The sequence below is a fragment of the Fistularia commersonii genome, chromosome 26 (genome assembly GCF_037954325.1).
Source record: "Fistularia commersonii isolate RoL2024-O1a breed Wild chromosome 26, RoL_Fcom_v1.0, whole genome shotgun sequence".
In the NCBI taxonomy this organism is placed as follows: domain Eukaryota; kingdom Metazoa; phylum Chordata; class Actinopteri; order Syngnathiformes; family Fistulariidae; genus Fistularia; species Fistularia commersonii.
This window is the reverse complement of record NC_141309.1, coordinates 6,521,339-6,540,935: the sequence shown is the minus strand read 5'-3', so window position 1 is coordinate 6,540,935 and position 19,597 is coordinate 6,521,339. Positions and strand designations below refer to the sequence as shown.

Sequence of the window (19,597 nt, the reverse complement as noted above, 5' to 3'; positions counted from 1 at the left end):
ACACAACACGCTCGTGTTACGGCCTCAAAGAGAAACCAAATATTGCGCAACGTAACTCATTATCAGCGTCCCTTGACGCATCAATTAAACATAGTAGTGTAAACTGGACTGTAGATGAGGGTGATAATCAGGTCTGTCAATAATAACCCATCAAAGAAGACGTCCGCTCCGGGGCGCCCCCTGGTGAATTTGAGGTCTTGCGAAATTGTGCGGCGTCTTCGCAGCAGTTCGCGCAACATCTTCATGCACCACAACATCAAGTAGAAAGTGACTGGCACACTCCAACTCTTGCCAATTCTGTCTCACTTACACTTCCCTTCTGTCATGTATGACCATTATTTTCTGCCCGGTCTATGCTTATTGATCTGAAAGGCTCCAACCTCTAATTTAGTGGCCATGATACACTCTGTCATGGGGGCAGCAGGGAGGAAATATTGATCAACTCTACACAAACTCTATGACAACAGCCTAGTTATCTCTTGAGCCAAAGAGAGCGAAAAAAGATTTGTCCCGCCTCGGTTCTATGGCACAGTGCACGCAGTCTGGGGGTGGTTTGATCGAAAAAAAAAAAAAAAAAAGTCCCTTGAGAATAAATAAATGTTTTCAGAAACCAACAAAACATAAAAAAAAAATACAATGGCTGTTTTTTTATCTTGTTTTTTTTTTTTTTTTTTTCACAAGAAGCTCTGTGAATTCTTGGTATGTTATTAAAAATCACGCTCTAACCTTCAGGCACACAATGCCTTCTGTGCACGCGGGTGTTCTTCAAACGCGACACAATTTAGAAAATCAAATTTTTAGAATAATCAATGTTTGTATACAAGTGTGCAGTAATTACACTTGCAAAATTTAGTTACATAATCAACTCTAATGAATAAAGCAAAAAAAATAAATAAATTAGGGGGATGTACTCCCCCCCCCCCCCCCCCCCCCCGAGTCCTCCTGATTTTATTTCCTGCTGCTACACTGCCCCCAAGTGACTCAGCAGCAGCAACATGCCCTGCAAGACTGCTCGTGTTTTATTAAAAAATAAATTAACAAAAAGAAACCCTCACACTCATGACACACAGATTACTTTTTATTTTCTATGAACTCATACAGGAACAAACATGTGCCTCAGGCTTCTCCGGGGGGGGAAAGGAGGGGGCGTTCAAGTTTCTTTGACTAAGTCAATGATCCCCCAAATTGTTTCCAATGGCACTTCAGCAAGTAAATCAGCGAAGGCACTATTTACACATCAATCAAAACAAACAAACTAGAACATATGCATTTTTTGAAAAGTTGTGCGTGATTCGTGCTGTAGGCCCGACCCGATTTCAATGTCGTGCATGTAAAGATTGACGTGTTGTTTGCAGTTTAATGGGCTGTTTAACGTGCGACTTTGCATAAATAATAAACGTAGAAAAAAAAAAAATGAAACGATGCTGGTAAATGAAAACAAGCGCATTACTATGGTAGTGGTTATTTATTGATAGCAAAAAAAAAAAAAAAAAAAAAAAAAAACCAATAATAGGACATTCTCATGTGAATAGTTGCATATGATGTTACTGTTAAGTATATAACCCTTTGGATTTATTCCCTGGGTGAATTTGAATTTACTAACATCTATCCCATATTCATCAAATTTGGTAGGAATTAGATATAGATGGCCTGCCCGAAGGGTCATTAATTGGTTTCACGAGATGGATTGCTTTTTTTGTCTGTTGGCTGTAGTGCCTTGACTTTTTAGTGCAAAACCGAGGCGTGTCCAATGCAACAAATACGGACACGTAAAGCAACAAAGCATAACTATGTAGCCTTAAATATAATCATGGGAACAATCGTACATGATATATCACAATATTTTCTACACCATATACAACCACATGGTGGCGGTTTTGTGTGCATACTTTTAAAAGCCAGGTTCTGCATGAGGATCACATATGTGCAATTTACCATTTATTGGATTTGACATATCGTTCAAGTTCCTGGCGCACTCTGTTCGGCTTCTTTATTAAATAATATAGTGTAACATTTCGATACAGACTTTGACGGGCGTCGCGTTGGGTGAGATGGAATGAAGAATCGGGACAAGTGGAACATTCAGATCTTTGTCACATTGCTAAATCAAATCCAATACAAAGCATGCAAATTGCACTATGATGTAAAGTGTACGTTTTGCATGTGTTGTGCAACAGGTCTTTTCCACAGCCAATCCCCCGCCTCCTTCTAACCCTCCCCTCCGCGTCCCCCGATCCATCGTCATGTCCTCTTTCCCGCCATCCATAAAACTCCTCTTTAGTCTTCCTCTAGGCCTGGAGGTCCCATTCACCGTCCCTCCCTCGTGCACGTTCAAACCGTGTCAGTCCGACTTCACCTCCAGAACATCTGACTATCAATATGCTCTCTCTCTGATGGACTCGTCGCCGATCCTTTCCATCCTCCTCCATCCCTAAGAAAATCTTTGCTTCCTGTCTGTACTTTGATGCCACTCGGTGGTGCTTGGTGACGTTTATGCAGAAAAGCTAAACGAATATTCCGTAATTAACTCGTGTAAACACATTCATTGTCTCGGTTAAGCTACAGTAAAGAGGAGTCAGATTACCGCAGTCTTTGTAAACACTCGTTTCTAAACGAGTATGTGGAGTTATTTGTTCGGATTTTTCCTCATCTCTTGAAGTCATTCCCTTTGGAAATCTGAAAGCACTTCACTCTTATCGTCATTCAAACACGCATGATAGATCCCGGTCGATTGTATCGCCAGATTAGTTTGCCAGTCGGGAGATCCCGCTTCGTCGCTCAAAATACTAATCAGCGTTTCGGATTCTGTCTGCTCGATGTTTTGGTCCACTCGGGTTCATTCGCCTTCCTCTCCTCAGAACAGTAAAAATTAAGATATTTCAAAACAGCACGACTGCCTAAAAGAGCGAGTAATTTGATATAAGATACATCAAATATGAATATTGAAGTATTTAAATTCTAAGGATAAAATACAGAAGAGAAGAAGGTATAAATAAAAGTATGATGTAAAATGCATGCTATTGCTGATAATTCTCTTTTATTTCTTTTCTTGAGTTTCGATTTTAGTTCTTTGGATAAAAGGCACTCCTATTTTTTGAGGTTCTCCTTAATAAGCTCCCGCCGGAGAGGGAGTAGGCCGTGCTCGTGCTTTACGATACGTCATCTAAGACTCCCGCCCGAGTGACTCTTATCGCCCCTGAACCGATCTTCTTCAGAGGAAAAAAAAGTCAATCATTTTTGAAAGGTGCACATTCTTGGAGTTAAAGCTCGAGATGGGTTTGAGTCCCAGTGATCTTTTTGGGGTCGGCAGTCAGTGATTAACTGCCGGCTCAGAGCGAAGCGGGTGCCAAAGACAACCGAGTGGCGACTTAGAGGCCCGGGTTAAAGTAGCCCTTCTGGAGATTTACCGCTCTCATTTGCTCAATTCAATTTCATGGCAGTTGATCAAAGACGGCACTTTCACTCTCCGAAAGGCTCTTCGGAGATTCCGTGCCCGCTAAAATAAAGTTGTCTGCATGGCCGACACATGATATTAGCGAATTCCTCAACCTCGTCTAATTAAAGCAAAACAGTTTGGCTTTTTTATTAACCTGAATCATATTATTCAACAACATGGTCGACTGAGACTATCTAAAGCTTTGCCACAAAGTGTATCACCGAAAAAGTAAAAATTAGAATAACGTGGTGAATCTGATAGAAATTCTGTTCGAATTAAAATAAGAAATAAAAAAAAAAAAAAATAACACCTCTTTGTATAGTTATACTCGCACACCTCCTCTGGTCAGACTTTAAGGCGATGTGGCTTTGTGTGGATGGTTCCGAGTCACGGGTCAAAGTGTCTATAAAAGCAAACGCTGTCCCCGTTGCCGAGACTGTCTAGACTCGCAAAGGTCAGACAGATTCATCGAGGCAATCAAGAGCGCGAGGGTTTTTAACCCAACCATTTTCCAAACCGAAGAGCTGACCTTACTTTCTAAAAGCCTTTAGAAGGACTCTATTCTAAAGATGGTAGGGTCCGCCGTGCCGTGGGCTTGTCTCTGGTCATATCAGTGATGTGTCGGATACCGGTTTGTCTTGATGTTGAGCTTTAGGTTCCGTGTCCAGGTCTATTGTGGGAGTGACTGCTAATCTGAGCCTCTAGGGGATAAAAAAAAAAAAGGCAACATTATAAAATGCACACAACCTTTATAAAGGACAGTCTCAGTTCTGCACCTACTGATAAGCTTCTGATAAGATTTTTCCGTATTTCTATCCACCTTGTAAAATTTACTCTTAAAGATGACGGTGACGATAGACCTGCCGGGATTTAAAACATTTCAATAGCGCCAGCGGGCGCACGAAAGGGCGAAAACTTATATTTCCCAACAGAGGAGTGACATGTGGGAGCGACACATTTGTTGACAGTGGGCAGACGCCAATAACTACAGCCGATGTTTACCCTCAAAAACCACTTACCGGATGCATTTGACCTGAAAGATAATATTGTTGGGCTCATTTGCACATTAATAATGAGTCCTGTACTCACAGAGCAGAGAGAGCTCGTGTTGCTGGAGAGCTCATGAAGGGCTCCGAACGGGATCCATATAATAGAGACAAGTGACACTCCCCAGCCCACCCATTCGGCCCACGCTGGGTACTTATATGTCCCATAGCGTACCGGGGTATACTGGACAATACTGGACACCAGTATGCCCTGGGAATGAAAGAGGAGAGGTTAAACAATCTATTCAGCCCGGCGGCGGTTGAGACTGTTCCAACGGGGCCCTTACCAACACCAACAGGGGACACACCAGCAACCAACAAACGCGGAAGTAGATGTTGGGCGGTTTTCCTTGCATCCTCTCGATCATACAAGAGAGGCGTCTGACACCTGATGGAGAAGCATCGGACAATCGGCGTCACCGCTTAGATCTGACTTTGAGTCCCGTGGGCTAAAAGTATGGATGCGGGCCATCGGGCGAGTCATGCAAGGCGTGTTTGCGCTTTTGACCTTTGACCCGGGCTTACCAAATATCCAGCATACGGCTAAAACCTCAAAGAAAGCAAGGAACATGAGGGAAACCACAGCTGTGTAGTGGTCCATCAGCTGGAACACATATATGCCTCCCTGGGAAAGTGAAGGAGAAGACAAATAAAGAAGTTGTGGTTGTAGCTACATTTAGGCTGGAGATGTAATGAGTGGTTAATGGAGTTTTGGCCTACCTTGGTAACATGTGGGATCCCTAGAAGAAAGCAGACAGAGCATACAATCAGGGTCAGCAGCTCGTCTCTCTTGAAGAAACGTCGGACCGTGGGCCCAAACTCGTCCTTTATGAAGGTCAAGGCCACCTCGACATTGGCGAACTGCAGCTCAGAAGGAGGGGAGGTAACGTTAAAAACAACCGTCATGTGTGCCTTTCTCGAAAAAAAAATTCAATTCCATGACATGTTTTCCAGACACGCATTGGCACATCATCTATAAATACAAAAGTTCACAAGAGGCGGCGCTGAAACCCTGCTGAATTCATGCAGAAAGGCAGATTTATATCAGTCCTTTGTTGTGTCGGCTATATTTAATGCCGTTTGAATGAAATGTAACGGACATCATGTCACAGCTGCCTCCGTGTTTTAATTCGTTTAAGCCCATGTCCTTCTTCCCACTGCAGACAGTTTATCAGCAGAATCTCTATTTCAACTTCTGTTAGTGCTCCCAGTGTGTGCGCGTGAGATAAAATTAACAGTGAAAAGATGAATACCGCCTTTCGACTCGAGCCCGAGTCAGATGGATCTTGAAACAAATATAACGATAACTGACCAACCGAGCTAAAGCGAGGCATATTCATTTGGTGAAATGGGATGTAAAGAATCGTAGATGGCGTCCTGTGCTGCAAATGTAAAATCGCAGCCATCGCATTATACCCGGTTCTAACAAGCTTAAAACGCCCTACCATATTAACAGTAATATGAGAAGCCTACCTGGCTGTCCAGGCCAAGACACATCAGCATGAAGAAGAACAGCGGAGCCCACAGTTGGAAGGCGGGCATGGTGGAGAGGACTTCGGGGTACACCACAAAGACTAAACCAGGACCTGACATGCAGAGCGAAATCCACATTCTGGTTAATGAAACCACAAAATGGAGAGGATGCCTGTGGAGGTTCTCGGTCATCCGGGTCATGGTGAATTCTGATGAGGGGTGAAACGTCTTCGAGTGAAGAAATTCAAGTCCAGTTGCCAAGACAAGAAGATTTCAACAAATGTCCATCACTTCTTGCTCTAAAGCTCAAATGTGAACAGACAGAGCTGTGCCCGCTAAATTTTGCAGCCTGGATGAAGATAGGTGTAGGGGTGTTTTAAACTAAATTTGGTTTTCTATCTTTTTCTTTAATAGGTACTATTTGCCTTTGTATACGCCGTCTATGTAAAAACAGTGGGTCCTGCTGCACTTTGAAAGGTGAAATGAAAAGTGGAATGACGGACACATACGATAATGATTCGTTCATTGCTGTCGTGTTTGTTCTAGCCATGACAACATGCCGGGCTACGACCAATTCTAAGCAGCCAACTCAGGGATATTCCCAGTGATCAAAGCAAATATTACCCCACAAAATATGTACACAACCAGCCGCTGCTCTAATTCATGGCTAAAATCTCAAGATATTTTAAGACCGTGACGCTCGTTCCCACGAAGTATTAAAAAAACAAGGCCTACAATGTCAAAGAAGAATTAGGCCAATGACTGTTCAGACTGCTCTTAACCTTGTGTCTTTGTGAAATCAGTAAATACCAGGTTTACCGTTCCAAGCTGCTCATTTTCTCGACGTTCTGATTCGAACACTACAGGAATAAACATGCAATGCTTTTTTTTTTAAAGCTTAAAGTGGGTTCATTGCAAAGGAATAACACACTTCCTGTTTTTATTGCTTAAGTGGCTTTAGTAGTGGGAATGCTCTGCATGGTCGAGACCTACCGTCTACAGTTATGTTGTCCACCGGGAGGTTATACGTCTCTGCCATGTAGCCAATGGCCGAGAAGATCACAACCCCGGCCAGGAAACTTGTAAGTGAGTTGGTAATCGACACAATCAATGCATCTCTGGAAAAGGGAGACCGACAAAGATTACGTCGGTGACTGAGAAAATAGATAGATAGTATCCCTCGAACTGTTGTTGACCCTAGTAAGCTAATCTAGGACACGGGTTTTCCTGTCTTATCAAACCGAGGACGTCTATAAAGAGTCTGTGAGGGGTTTTGTACAAAAATATTGAAAGATGAAAAACAATCTTAAAGATCTTCTCTAATGCTCTGATGCCTCAGGAGAAGAACATCAACATCCAAGCTAATATACAATATGAAAACTATCAATCTGCTTCAAACAAACTGACCAGGGGGTTCATTTGAGAGCAATAAACCGGAACACACACACACACACACACACACACACACACACACACACACACACACAAACACACAGAGATTTAAGAATTTATTGGTTTGGGTTTTTTTCAATTATTTCCATCCCAGGAATGTTTGGGGGACTTTATCGTGCAGAGTAAGGAGGGTAAATAATCAACTTTATTGTTAAAATCCCATACACACACTCATATCATCATATGCATCTGTGACGGAACTCTCGTAAGCTACTCGTATGTGGTAGACAAAGATAATATGTGACAATGGTTCGCAAAGAGAACGCCCACTGACCTGAGGATGTTGTTGTCAAATCTGTTGTAGCTCGCCATCGATACCATGGAGCCAAAGGCAATTCCGATGGAGTTAAAGACCTGGGCGGCGGCGTTAACCCACACCTGGATTGATGGTTAGGGAAAACTGCTTTAGCTTATCTGTTAAAGGTCTTCTTTATTAGTTTCAATGACCGTAATTATAAACTTTTCGATAAAGCGGTGAAATTCTGCAGGTGTTCTGAGCTGGTTTGTTCGAAATCTCTGGTTGCTTATTGACTAGATCGCTCCAGGAAAAGCTTTTGTGAATCAAAAACAGGAAAGCAACCCATTGTTATTCAATCTGTTGTCTGTCCGTGATGTTTTGTGGGTCATTTTTTTATTGCTTTTCATGCCGGGGTTTGTGAGTGTCAGCAGACAGAAACATGATCTGACAACACTGAGAAAGGTTTGCTGTTCAAATATGACACGGGTGGAAAAACCCTTAAAGAGGGAAATTTGTATTCCAAACGCATCGATACCTAATCCGAATGCCTTCAAAAGGACCCATAAAGACAGAGTAATAGCTTTATAGAAAATTTATCTCTGTCAAGGTTTGCCTTTCCTTTTAATTCGGTCCTTTTCTACCTTTTCTGAGACTGCTGTCGCAGTTTTGGTTATCTTTGAAAACCAAAAAAATAAATGGCCCATCCAATGGGAAGACATAATCCGAAAATGTGATGTGAAACGTAAAAATGTGCATTTTACCACTTGTGCGGACAAGGTGCTAATGACAATTTTTCCATTCAACCAGACAGAATTGTTAATCGTATTCCGCCGCTCTGGTCTCCTGCTTGACAGCCCTGTGGCAATGTGTAACCGAAGACCTACTTTTCTACTCATGCATTTATTAACAGATTCTCACCTTCACTTCAAACAGCTTGCTCCAGACAGGTGTTATGAAGTAGAGGATGCCCGTCTTTGCTCCGGGAAGTTGCACATTATTAATGAGCAGGGCAAACAGGACGACATATGGGAAGAGAGCGGTGAAGAACACAACCTGCGGGGCGCAGACAGCAGAAGGCAGAATTTGACCCGCGTGTCGTTCCCTTCTGTAAATGAGGATGCAGCTATCGTGCAACCGTGACCCGAGTCTGGAATAAATAAACCTCATCCTTCACAAGCACAGAAAAATAAACTTCACTTTAGTTCAATTAAAACTTTTCATGCAGAGGAATATATTTTTGATGTACTGTAGGTTAACATGCACTCTTTGTGTACTTTGGGGCATATGCTTATAGTTCAATTTTTTTTTCAAACAGTTAATAGCAAACTTGAATTAAATAATTCTCGAGTACCAGAACAATGGTACCTTGCCCCAATGTACCTTAACATGGTGTTAGAAGAGTCCAAAACACTTTTTACAGATAGTTTACTTCAGATTGATCATTCTATGTCTGGGAGGAAAAGTTGTATTGGCTTAACATGATAAACTCTCGCATTTTTTCTTTTGTTATCATCTTGCTCGGTGGATGTCGTCTCTTTGCCGAGTAAAGCCTTGACACAATCTCTAATAACAAATGTCTGAATGTTGTTAAAAACATGACGTTGTCCGACCTTGCCGCTGGATTTGACGCCTTTGAATATGCATAAGTACACAATAATCCAAGCAAAGAGTAGATAGCCAAAGAGTTCCCATCGAAGTCCACCAGATTCTTCGATACTTTTTGTTTTTTCCAGGAGCCTTTTGCTGATTAATAAGCAAAAAAAACAAAAAGAGGAAACATGTCACAGCACAAATAACAGAACTCGACTTCCCCATGACTTCTGCACATCATGTCCAGAGCTGTTAGTAGGACACACTGTATGTCAAATATTAATTCATCACTTCAGATTTTTGTTTTCAGTTGACGAACTTCCAAGAAAACTCTCCAGTGGTTGAATAAACCAAAGTCCAGAATGGGGACTGACAGCTCTAGTGTTTTGTGCTATTGGATCCATGGAGTAAATAGATACTGGTAACTCTCCATCTTGCAGGAAACTAATAAAGTTTGTTTTTGGGGCCCAGTGGTCACTTGACCACCTCTATCTGGATCCATTTCCCCGATATGATTTGTGCCTGACCCCAAAAAGGGTAAATATGTAGAACTGTAACCCAACGTTGGTCATTTTTGTATAATCCCAAGCAGTCAGGCTGAATGGAGGTTCGGCAATACGAGTAGAAACGGAAGTACGTTTTAGGCATTTTATGCAAAAACTTATCCACTGAGGATACCTCGCTTTTGTGAAGCACTTTTTGTACATTATAGGAACTGGCTAGAGAAACACATCTTGTGTCCCATTCCAAATGCAAAGAAAGGACTTCTCACTTGAAGAACTGCTGGCTGGCAGACTGCAGATGAGAGACGTTGCCAAGGAGACCACTGGAACAGTTTCCAACGTCATTCCAGGTATTGTTGCAGGATGACCAGGGCAGCGTTGCTCCGAAGGAGTTAAAGAAGTAGAAGAGTGCCCAGCTCATGAGCACGTTATAATAAGTACAGAAGACGAAGGAGATCACAAGTGTGGCCAGGCCTACACCTTGGGGGGGCCAAGAAAAAGAATAAATGAGAAACTCAAAATGTTTACACATCTCATATTAATCATTTTTCACTGGTTCTTTCAAGTGGATTGTAGTTTTCTATTTGTTACTAGGCGTGTGCTTTACCCTACTTGTTTTGGTGTCAAATCTGCCGGATTTATGTGGAATTTCAACTTCAACCTTTCCGTGGAAAGCATACAAACAAAACTAGCGCCGTGAAATGCCAAATTTTTGTATCTCGGGAAGACGAGACATATTTGACTGCGGTGACGAGAAACTATGACACATTGAAGTAAGATTCTGTGATTGAAACAAAGATGTCTCTAAACAAAGGTAGAACCGCACTTTACCCGCTATGCTAAATCGAGTTACTGTCTTAACAGGTACAAATAAAAAGAAAAAGGTGATACCTCTGTCAATCAAAGGGACTCTATTTGCCCAGCCATTCTGGACTAAAACACACAAGAACACACAAAAAGGAATCTGAATGATTTGAAATACACTATGCAATAATTTGGCCTGAATCCCCCCTGGAACCAGCGGCTTTCAGCACAACTGCAAACCCTGATGTTGCGTCAGTGAATTCCCTATTCTACGTGGCCCCCAAAGGAAATCTCTCCAAATATTATAAGCCTGAGCACCTGAGGTCATGGCTGTGGTGTTCCATAAATGTATTTTAAGGTATTTGCTCGAAGTAGGAAAAATGGAATAGCTTTGCGTGAAAACAATCATTATTAATACCTCATCTAAAATCAATATACGTGAACATGAAGGATATTTGATGCTATGACAATCAGTGACTTAACATGGCTGATAATTTGGAGAGGGAACGAAATATCAACTGGAGGGAAAACTTTAGAAAAATGTGTGCTTGAGCAACTGACAACTACTGCTCTGTGTTGGCTGTGAAATATGAGAAATACAACAAAATCCTAATTTCTTCCCTCTGGGTTACATTTTAAAACCGTCCCCTGCATTTAATTCTAATAACTATAATTGTTGCATTATTATTATTATTATTATTGTTGTTGTTGTTGTTGTTGTTGTTGTTGTTATTATTGTTATCATTATTATCATTATTATTATTATTATCATTATTATTATTATTGAGCTCTTTCCATCAAAGTGCTGTACAAAAGAGAGACAATAAAACAGTATTCAACAATACTTGCCTTTCATGCAGAAAGCTGAAAGCTCAGTTGACCAAGGTGTTACTAACACTTAGGTTGGTAATTTAACACTTGGGATACAAAGCTACATGAATAGGTCACTTGTTTTCAAATAAAGAAAATATATTTCCTGATTCATTGTCATATATTGGTTTTTCAGTCTGTTTTATATAATCCTTATGTGGTTATGTGCATACTTTGTTGTCATTTTAAAATTCCTTTTCGGTTTCACCATAGTTCAGCTCACGTTGTCACATTCTCACACAAACCTGAGATACCAAAACCACAGCATTTGTGATCCAGCTTTTGAGATTTACGTTGTCTAACGAAGGTCACTATCCTCTCCTGCTTTAACTGCATTTTTATTCATGGACGTGATCATTTAACCACAGAGCGTTAAGTGTCATGTTTTTTCATTATTTCATATTATTATTCAACCCCTTCTGCAGGCTGACAATAATAAAAGGTTGGTAAAAGTGATAAGATTCAAATGAAAGCGGTGCATTTTCTATTTGATTTAAGGCAATGTCACTAAATTCCTATGTGCCTATGACCATATGTGTAAGAATACATCTTTGAATCTTGTTTGTGTGTGTGCGTGTGTGTGTGTGTGTGTGTGTGTGAGTGTCACCCCTTCCTCTTCACTATGTAATATTTGAGAACGACAGAGATCCAATAGTTTCACCGCAGATGGTCGCAGTGGTGTTTTGGAGGTTACACTGAAGTGCTGTTGTTCAGCAAGAGCTCTCCTTTGAAAAGACTGGAATGCAATGCTTTTCTTAATCCAGTGTCTCTATTTTGTAAAAATGAAAGGACAGGAAGCTCTGTGCCAACATAACCAAGCCCCCATTGAGCTCCAGGATAAGCTAAAATCACAATGCCTTGTCAGTATAAAAGGGGCTTCTTCCTTTGTTACAGCATATTTGAGTCTTTCAATAAACACAGCCAGCTCTTATGTTGGACTGCTCTACTGACACAAACACACCCACTACTTTCAAAAGCACCTAAACATCACAGGGCTCTCTGTCTCCACCCTTCACATACACTACACGGCCAAAAGTATTCACTCACTTGCCTTGACTCGCATATCAACTTAAGTGATATCCCGTTCCTAATCTATAGGGTTCAACATGACGTGGGTCCACCCTTTCGCAGCTATAATAGCTTCGACTGTTCCGGGAAGGTCGTCCACGAGGTTCAGGAGTGTGTTTATGGGAATTTTTGACCATTCTTCCAGAAGCGCATTTGTGAGGTCACACACTGATGTTGGACGCTCTTATTCATCCCAAAGGTGTTCTGTCGGGTCGAGGTCGGGACTCTGTGCAGGACGGTCAAGTTCATCCACACCAGACTCCGTCATCCATGACTTTATGGACCTTGCTTTGTGCACTGGCGCACAGTCATGTTGGAAAAGGAAGGGGCCACCTCCAAACTATTTCCAAAAAAGTTGGGAGCATGCAATTGTCCAAAATGTCTTGGTACATTGAAACTTTCAGAGTTCCTTTAGAACTAAAGGGCCAAGCTCAGCTCCTGAAAAACAACTCCACACCATAAACCCCCTTCCACAAGTAGCGTTCTCCTGACGACCGCCAAACCCAGATCATCCATCAGATCGCTAGATGGAGAAGCGCAATTCGTCACTCCAGAGAACGTGTCTCTGCTGGTCTAGAATCCAGTGCTTTACACCACTGCATCCCTGCATTGCACTTGGTTACGTACGGCGTGGATGCAGCTGCTCGGCCATGGAAACCCAATCTATGAAGCTCTCTGCGTACTGTTCTTCAGCTAATCTGAAGGCCACATGAAGTTTGGAGGTCTGTAGCCATTAACTCTGCAAAAAGCTGGCGACCTCTTCGCACGGTGCGCCTCAGCATCCGCTGATCCCGCTCCGTCAGTTAAGGTGACCTACCACTTCGAGGTTGAGTTGCTGTCGTTCCCAAACACTTCCATGGTCTTATAATACAGCTGACAGTCGATTTAGGAGCGAGGAAATTTCACGTCTGGATTTGTTGCAAAGGCGGCATCCTATCGCTGTTCCACGCGGGAATTCGCTGAGCTCCTTATAGCGACGCATTCTTTCACAAATGTTTATAAAATCAGTCTGCATGGCCAAGTGCTTGATTTTATACATCCGTGGCCACGGAAGTGATCGGAACACCTGATTCTGATTATTTGGATGGGTAAGCGAATACTTTTGGCCATTTAGTGTATCAGTCACTCGGTTCCTCGGTTGTCTGATAAACTAAACGCCGTAAATATGCACACCGCCGTGTATCAGTCATAAGCATGTTTGTTGATTTGTGACATTAATTGTGAGCATCTAGAATGACTTTGACAGGGAAATCAATCATAAGAACAGACAGAGGAGAACTACCTGCTTTTGGCCCTTGTTTAGCACAGAGCATTAACCAGGAAGAAATGATCGATAAATCAAGTGAAGGACCCAAACATTTTGACCGGGTAGATAATCTCTGTCTTTAAGGAGACAAAAAAAAACTATGGAGAAAAATTTTAAATTAGAACAAGACAGAAAGCATATTCAAATGAGTAATGGTTGTTGATGGCTGAGCACTTGTTCATTTTTGACTAATAAAAACCCAACAAGCTTTAACATGGTCTTTGTGGGTTATTAGGGGTATAATCTTTCCAACTTACTTACACGTAGTTACTTGTTTAGAGAGAAATGTGGGGGTTGTTGGAAAACTGCCAATTTGACAATTGTTAGTGAGCAAATTCTACAGGTGGTCTTAACAAGTTCTCATCCATCAATGCACGAGCACAATCTGTTTATTAGGGGAAAAAAGGACAGAAAGAATAGATAAAACAAGTTTACAATTTAGAACATTCTTCTCAACGGGTGTGCACGAGCAAACATTTCATTATTAACTGCATTTTGGGATTTCTTTTTTTCCAATCTTGACAGAGAACACCTATCAGAAATGATTATGCACACTGGAGCTGAGTATTGTGTTTAAAATCAACTAGATCAAACAAGATGTTTTTGTCGATTTAAATAATTTAAATGCTCAAAGACGACAGCATGTTATACTTTCACCATTTAGGAACTAGGTATATTTTTATCCGTATACTAGCGTCAATGAAGTGTAATAGAGGATTTGGCGATCCCTCCCTGAGACACCTTGCAAATGGTGTTGGGATTAGTATAATCTGTTCTCTCTTGTACACCTCTGTAATCCTGTTAGATAAAAAAACTTGAGAACGCGCTGGAAAAGTAAAACCAGTAAAAATGGATTGCGTGTAACAGACCACACTCATCCCTCAAATCACTGGAATTTTAGAGAGACCTGTTAGAACCTTGTGAATAAGCAAATGAGCGCATTGGTAGGATCGCTTCAAGGTCACCGCCTGCGTCCAACCAGCGCAGCGGCATAATCTTAAACTTTTCTGCATTTTCAGCGGGGTTGTTTTTATTTTTGCTTGCTCATATATAGATACCAAAATCTTGAGTTTGGGAGGTGTTTTATCTCGTGATCATTTTCGTTGGGCCTTCCAGCTGCTACTTGCTAATATTAGCCTTACTCTCATGAAACATTATTGGGCCAATGATGCACTTGTACCCCTTAATTTGAAAGGGGGCAGCTCATTCGAAAGTATCACAAGAGAGGTATACTTTTGTTGTCTGTCCAGCTTTTGTGTAAATTTGGATCATTTTGGGTGTGAATTGCAGAATTTGGTTGATCTGGAGACCATGGAAAAACCTGCGCTCTCACGGAAACAGTGAAGATGAGCAGGGTTTCTCTATAAAATAAAATAAAATAAAATAAAATAAAATAAAATAAAATAAAATAAAATAAATTAAATTAAATTAAATTACCAGCAACCTGTATTTCTCAAAATCATGAGTAACTTAACCAAGAAACTCCACAGAGCTTGTTGGGATCACTTTCCTGTTGCTTCATCCAAACTACGGGGGGGGACTGAGCGACGCCTCCTCCCACTGAGCGAGACAGTTAGGGTTGCAGATCGAAAAGAAAAGGTCTCTCCAAACTACAGCCCCTCACACCAAAATGATCCTTTGGAAGTGTGCACTACTCGAAATGACATTGACAGCATTCCCAAAAACTACTTTTAGTTTTTCCACTATTTCATAATTTGATTTCTGCTTTTCTCACATAGGGCCCTGTTACATCTAGATTCGAAAATTAAAACGTTATTATTGACTGGTGCATGTATTTCTTGACCTTTACTGAAACTAACACTAATGGGAACATAACTTTGGGGTATGAAATTTCATCCGCTTCCTGTTTCACATTACGACACAAAGTTTTCCACTGGCACTCACTTATTGTCTTGAGGTTCCAAAACATAAATATACAGTTGATGAATCAGATGGACATTAGTTCAAGTGACATTTGTTGACTGTACGTCTTTTGTTTAAAACATGACATGCAAGAGCCCCTAATGATTCATCTACATTAGTCATTGTTGTTACACAATATTGATTAACTGGAATCTCTGGGACTTGGTGGTTAATAATTTACCGCTCGCTTGAGCTGTATCTTGTCCAGCAAGATGCAGGAGTAACATTTTTTCCGCACAATTAGAAACAATCAACGTGTAAGTAATCAAAGTTTCAGGAACGGGGGGGGGGGGGTGATATTGAAACAAACAGGATAACCTCTAGCACTGCGCCACTACATCTGAAATGTAAAGGGAAATCCATCTGACGGTCTGTCCTAAAGACGTGGAGAGTCACTCACCTTTTAGCAGAGGGCACATACTTGCAAAAGCATGAACGGGCCCTGAGCGGGTATACTGCCCGATGGCAAATTCCATGTAGAGCAGAGGAATGCCGCACAGAAATACCATGGTTAGATAAGGGATCATGAATGCACCTGCAATAGGAGATCAATAAAAAAATAATCACAGGGATGTGCAGGAGGCAGAGCGATGTTCCTCTGAACCAAACATTCCTGTTCCCGGCCCTTCCTTGTGTGTCGAAGTGTTGTTGAGCAAGACATTGAACCCCTAGCTGGTCCATCAGCCTCCTGCTTATAGTTCATCCATGATGGGTTAATTATAGAGGAGGAATTTCCCCGCGGCGATAAATTATAAACCAGCAAAATTGCAGTACAAGCGTATATATAAGCACAAATATTATTTTTTCTGCATTCAAGTCTGTTTCCAGCGATCAGTTCATTATCCCCACCCTTTTCTTTATTGAAACCTTATGGATTTTCTCTGAACTGACAATCCTTCACTATTTAACTCCAAACTCTCGTTAAAAGCGAAGGCTCGAAACGACCCCGCTGACTGACGTTTTGAGGGTGTCGTGGCCAAGCTTCGCCCGAACACGATGAATCCCACACCGGGACATCAAAAACATTTCCAATGAACAAGATGAGAGGGATCCTCTGTGTGTGTGTGTGTGTGTGTGTGTGTGTGCGCGTGTATGTATGTGTGCTTGCGGCAAAAAGTTACAAGTAGGAAAGTTTTATGAAATAGCATGTGGTCTCTAATGCAGTCAAGGTGTGTTATGGCCTTAAGTGAAAGGGAATGAAAGATTTCATTGTGCATTAGAACTGAGTGTTTGGATTGTAGACCAAGGGAAGCGGCAAAACTTTGTCACATTTGCTGGGATATTGATAATTGCATGTGTCCGCCTCAGTCCAGGGAGAGTTATAATTTAGCCAGATTATTGGTACATGAATAAAGAGTTAAGTCTGTTGCCTGAAAACCTGTTTGTACGTGTGTGTGTGTGTGTGTGTGTGTGTGTGTGTGTGTGTGTGTGTGAAGCATTCACTTCGATTTCATGCGATAACTTGACATGAAGGCGTGGGAGACAAATTGGGTCCATCTGTTCGGCTATGGAAAACATTACATAACATTTTAAATTTTAAAGACATATTTTATATTTGTAATCGGACCTGTAGAAAATATCACTAGACTCGTTGCGTGACGGCACCCGCAGGATCGATCCAGAGTCCTTATATTTGATCACAAGATCGCACATCCTAGATTACTAAGATGTAATCCTAGCCAATATTTTTTTTTTCTTTTTTAAACTGAAGAGTATTGTTTTGACAAGTCACAAGAATTCTGAAAATCACCCGTCCCGCATGTGACTTCTGCGGGTCACGCAACCCATTGCCACAAAAGCTGTACACTTGACATCTGAATACAATTTAACAAACTTTTACACCAACTTTTTTTTTTTGTTTTGTTTGTTTGTATCTATGGAACACCGTGTGCGCGTCCAGCCCCATCCCGATTCTTGCAGGGAACGTGAGCGTCTCACCTCCGCCGCTGCTGTAGCACAGGTACGGGAACCTCCAGATGTTCCCCAGCCCGACGGCGTAGCCCACCGACGCCAGGATGAACTCCAGGCGGCCGCTCCATGTGGGTCTCTTGACGCGCGTCAGCCCCGCATCCGCCGGCCCCGCATCCGCCGCGCTGGCTTTCTGCTGTGCGGGATTCAGAGCGCAAGCACGCTCGTCGCACGCCGGACCCTCCATCTCGGTTTCTCTCACCGTGAAGATCCGGACATCCACCTCTGCTCTTCGGACATAACCCGCTGGGTTACCGCCGCTCCTTTCGTGGAGGTGACAAATTAAAATAAAAGCAGCCCCCGCACGGCTCGGTGAGACGAAATGTTTCGTAACGTGGTGCGGAGCCCGTTTCCTCTCCCGCACCGCGTCATTCTATAGGGGGAAGAAAATGCAGAGGTATCCATCCCCTTTGCGCTTGCCGGAAGTAAAGCTCGCCGGTGTATCAAATCCTCCAAAATAAAAGCCTAGAAGCTGAGGGCAAAAGCAGCCCAGGGCTGTTTTTGTGATTTATTTTACGGTGATTAGACGGCCATCACAAATTTGGTAAAACAAAGAAAAAAAAAGATTTTTTTTTTTTCGGTTGAATGTTCTTTTCGAATCATTTTATATAATGGTTTGTTTTATTTTGTCACCCGTGAAAACCGGAACTTGATAAAACGGTATTCATTTTTTTGGTCTTCATTTTTTTTCTTTCTTTTGTAATCGCCTTCCTTTTTGTCCTTGAGACAGAATCCAAATAATTAAATCTCCAAAATTCACTTGATACCTAATTTTAATTTACAACACAATGACACATTAACATCCACTTAAATTTATGTTGGGTTACATTCAATCCCAACACTTTTGAGGGAAATAATAATCTATTGTTGCAAACGCATTTTAAGTGTCTTATATCATCGAAGCAAACGTATATTATACTTTGAAATGACAATTTAAAAGCCACAACGCACTTTGCCAGCTAAACTGTTATGAAGTAATGTCATTTCGTAACGTTTTGGTTGTCCAAAATAATGAACGACTTTGTCTGGTGCATTGTACTGTAGGCGGTTGATGAAGTCTGGCCCGCAGAAAGAGCTTCCTCACATAATTGCTCACAATAAAAGTGTGTGTTCAACTAACAAAATGTCAGCAAATACATAATCCAGTTGACTTTTTTTCACCTGAGTGTTGAAGATGCAGGAGTTGAACTGCATTGATTCTATTGTCTTCTTCTTTTCCTTTCACCTGCTCTCTTTAGCACATCAATCGTCTAAACCTATTCTCTACCTCCTCTTTTCTAACTTCATGTCAACTTTCGCTCTATCTATAACTCTGCTCTTCACTCTTCCTCGAGGGCCTTGACCGCAGCATCTTCCAAACCTCACAATTCTTATTTTCTTCCAGCAGGACTCCAATTTATTAGTTATAGTGAGTATGTTTTATACATGGAGTGAACAATACAGGCATTGAGAAGTACAGTGCCGCATACAAAACGGGTGGCGGTATTCATGAAGTTGGAAAGTGAACGGTACCTAACATCAAGACCGGTGTAAGAAGGTACCCATCTTTAAGACCGTTGCAGGGCCTTGAGACGATTAATGGAAGTGTGTCTCGGAGAGAGATGGGGAAATTCCAGGATGAAGTGGAAAAGTACAGGGAACGATAATGACAGACGATGGAATGATAACAGAAAATTTTGAAAATTCTATTGCAAACCTGAGCATTTTACAGCCCACGGGCCACATCCAGCCCGTTTTGCTTTTTTATCCGGCCGGCCAAACAATCTTCTTTGAATATTTTCAATCAATATTTAATTTATAAATTCCTTTTGTTTTATTTTGTATGGATGATTACGTACAAAACAATTAATGATTTTCAAGTTGAAATGAAATAGCACAAAATTTTCAATACTTAAATTGTTCATTTTGTTCAATTTACAT

At 41.5% G+C, this 19,597-nt stretch overlaps 1 protein-coding gene across 4 annotated transcripts; it reads right to left on the bottom strand.

The window, feature by feature from the left end:
• Window positions 1-1,067: 1,067 nt before the first annotated feature.
• LOC147218385 (sodium- and chloride-dependent GABA transporter ine) lies at window positions 1,068-18,042 on the bottom strand. Of its 4 annotated transcripts, XM_086173881.1 has the most exons (13): window positions 17,648-18,042; window positions 16,110-16,244; window positions 10,008-10,218; window positions 9,256-9,388; window positions 8,564-8,698; window positions 7,682-7,785; window positions 6,949-7,073; window positions 5,956-6,068; window positions 5,203-5,343; window positions 5,008-5,107; window positions 4,770-4,870; window positions 4,526-4,693; window positions 1,068-4,137 (listed from the first exon to the last, which is right to left on the bottom strand). In XM_086173881.1, exons 1-13 carry the CDS (start codon window positions 17,862-17,864, stop codon window positions 4,042-4,044), a joined length of 1,779 nt encoding a protein of 592 aa, XP_086030007.1. In that variant the 5' UTR covers window positions 17,865-18,042; the 3' UTR covers window positions 1,068-4,041. The 4 variants fall into 4 exon arrangements, with proteins under 4 accessions (XP_086030007.1, XP_086030006.1, XP_086030008.1 ...); XM_086173880.1 differs by having other exon boundaries at window positions 1,068-4,693; XM_086173882.1 differs by lacking the exon at window positions 17,648-18,042 and adding an exon at window positions 13,763-13,884 and having other exon boundaries at window positions 1,068-4,693; window positions 16,110-16,225.
• Between the last annotated feature and the right edge of the window lie 1,555 nt (window positions 18,043-19,597).

Excerpts from the sequence above, each read along its gene's own strand:
- LOC147218385 (XM_086173880.1), bottom strand. The coding sequence starts at position 17,864 with ATGGAGGGTCCGGCGTGCGACGAGCGTGCTTGCGCTCTGAATCCCGCA. Across the intron at positions 9,389-10,007 it reads GCCAGCCAGCAGTTCTTCAA|CAAAAGGCTCCTGGAAAAAA; the intron begins GTGAGAAGTCCT and ends CTTATTAATCAG. Across the intron at positions 7,786-8,563 it reads GCAAGCTGTTTGAAGTGAAG|GTGTGGGTTAACGCCGCCGC; the intron begins GTGAGAATCTGT and ends CCATCAATCCAG.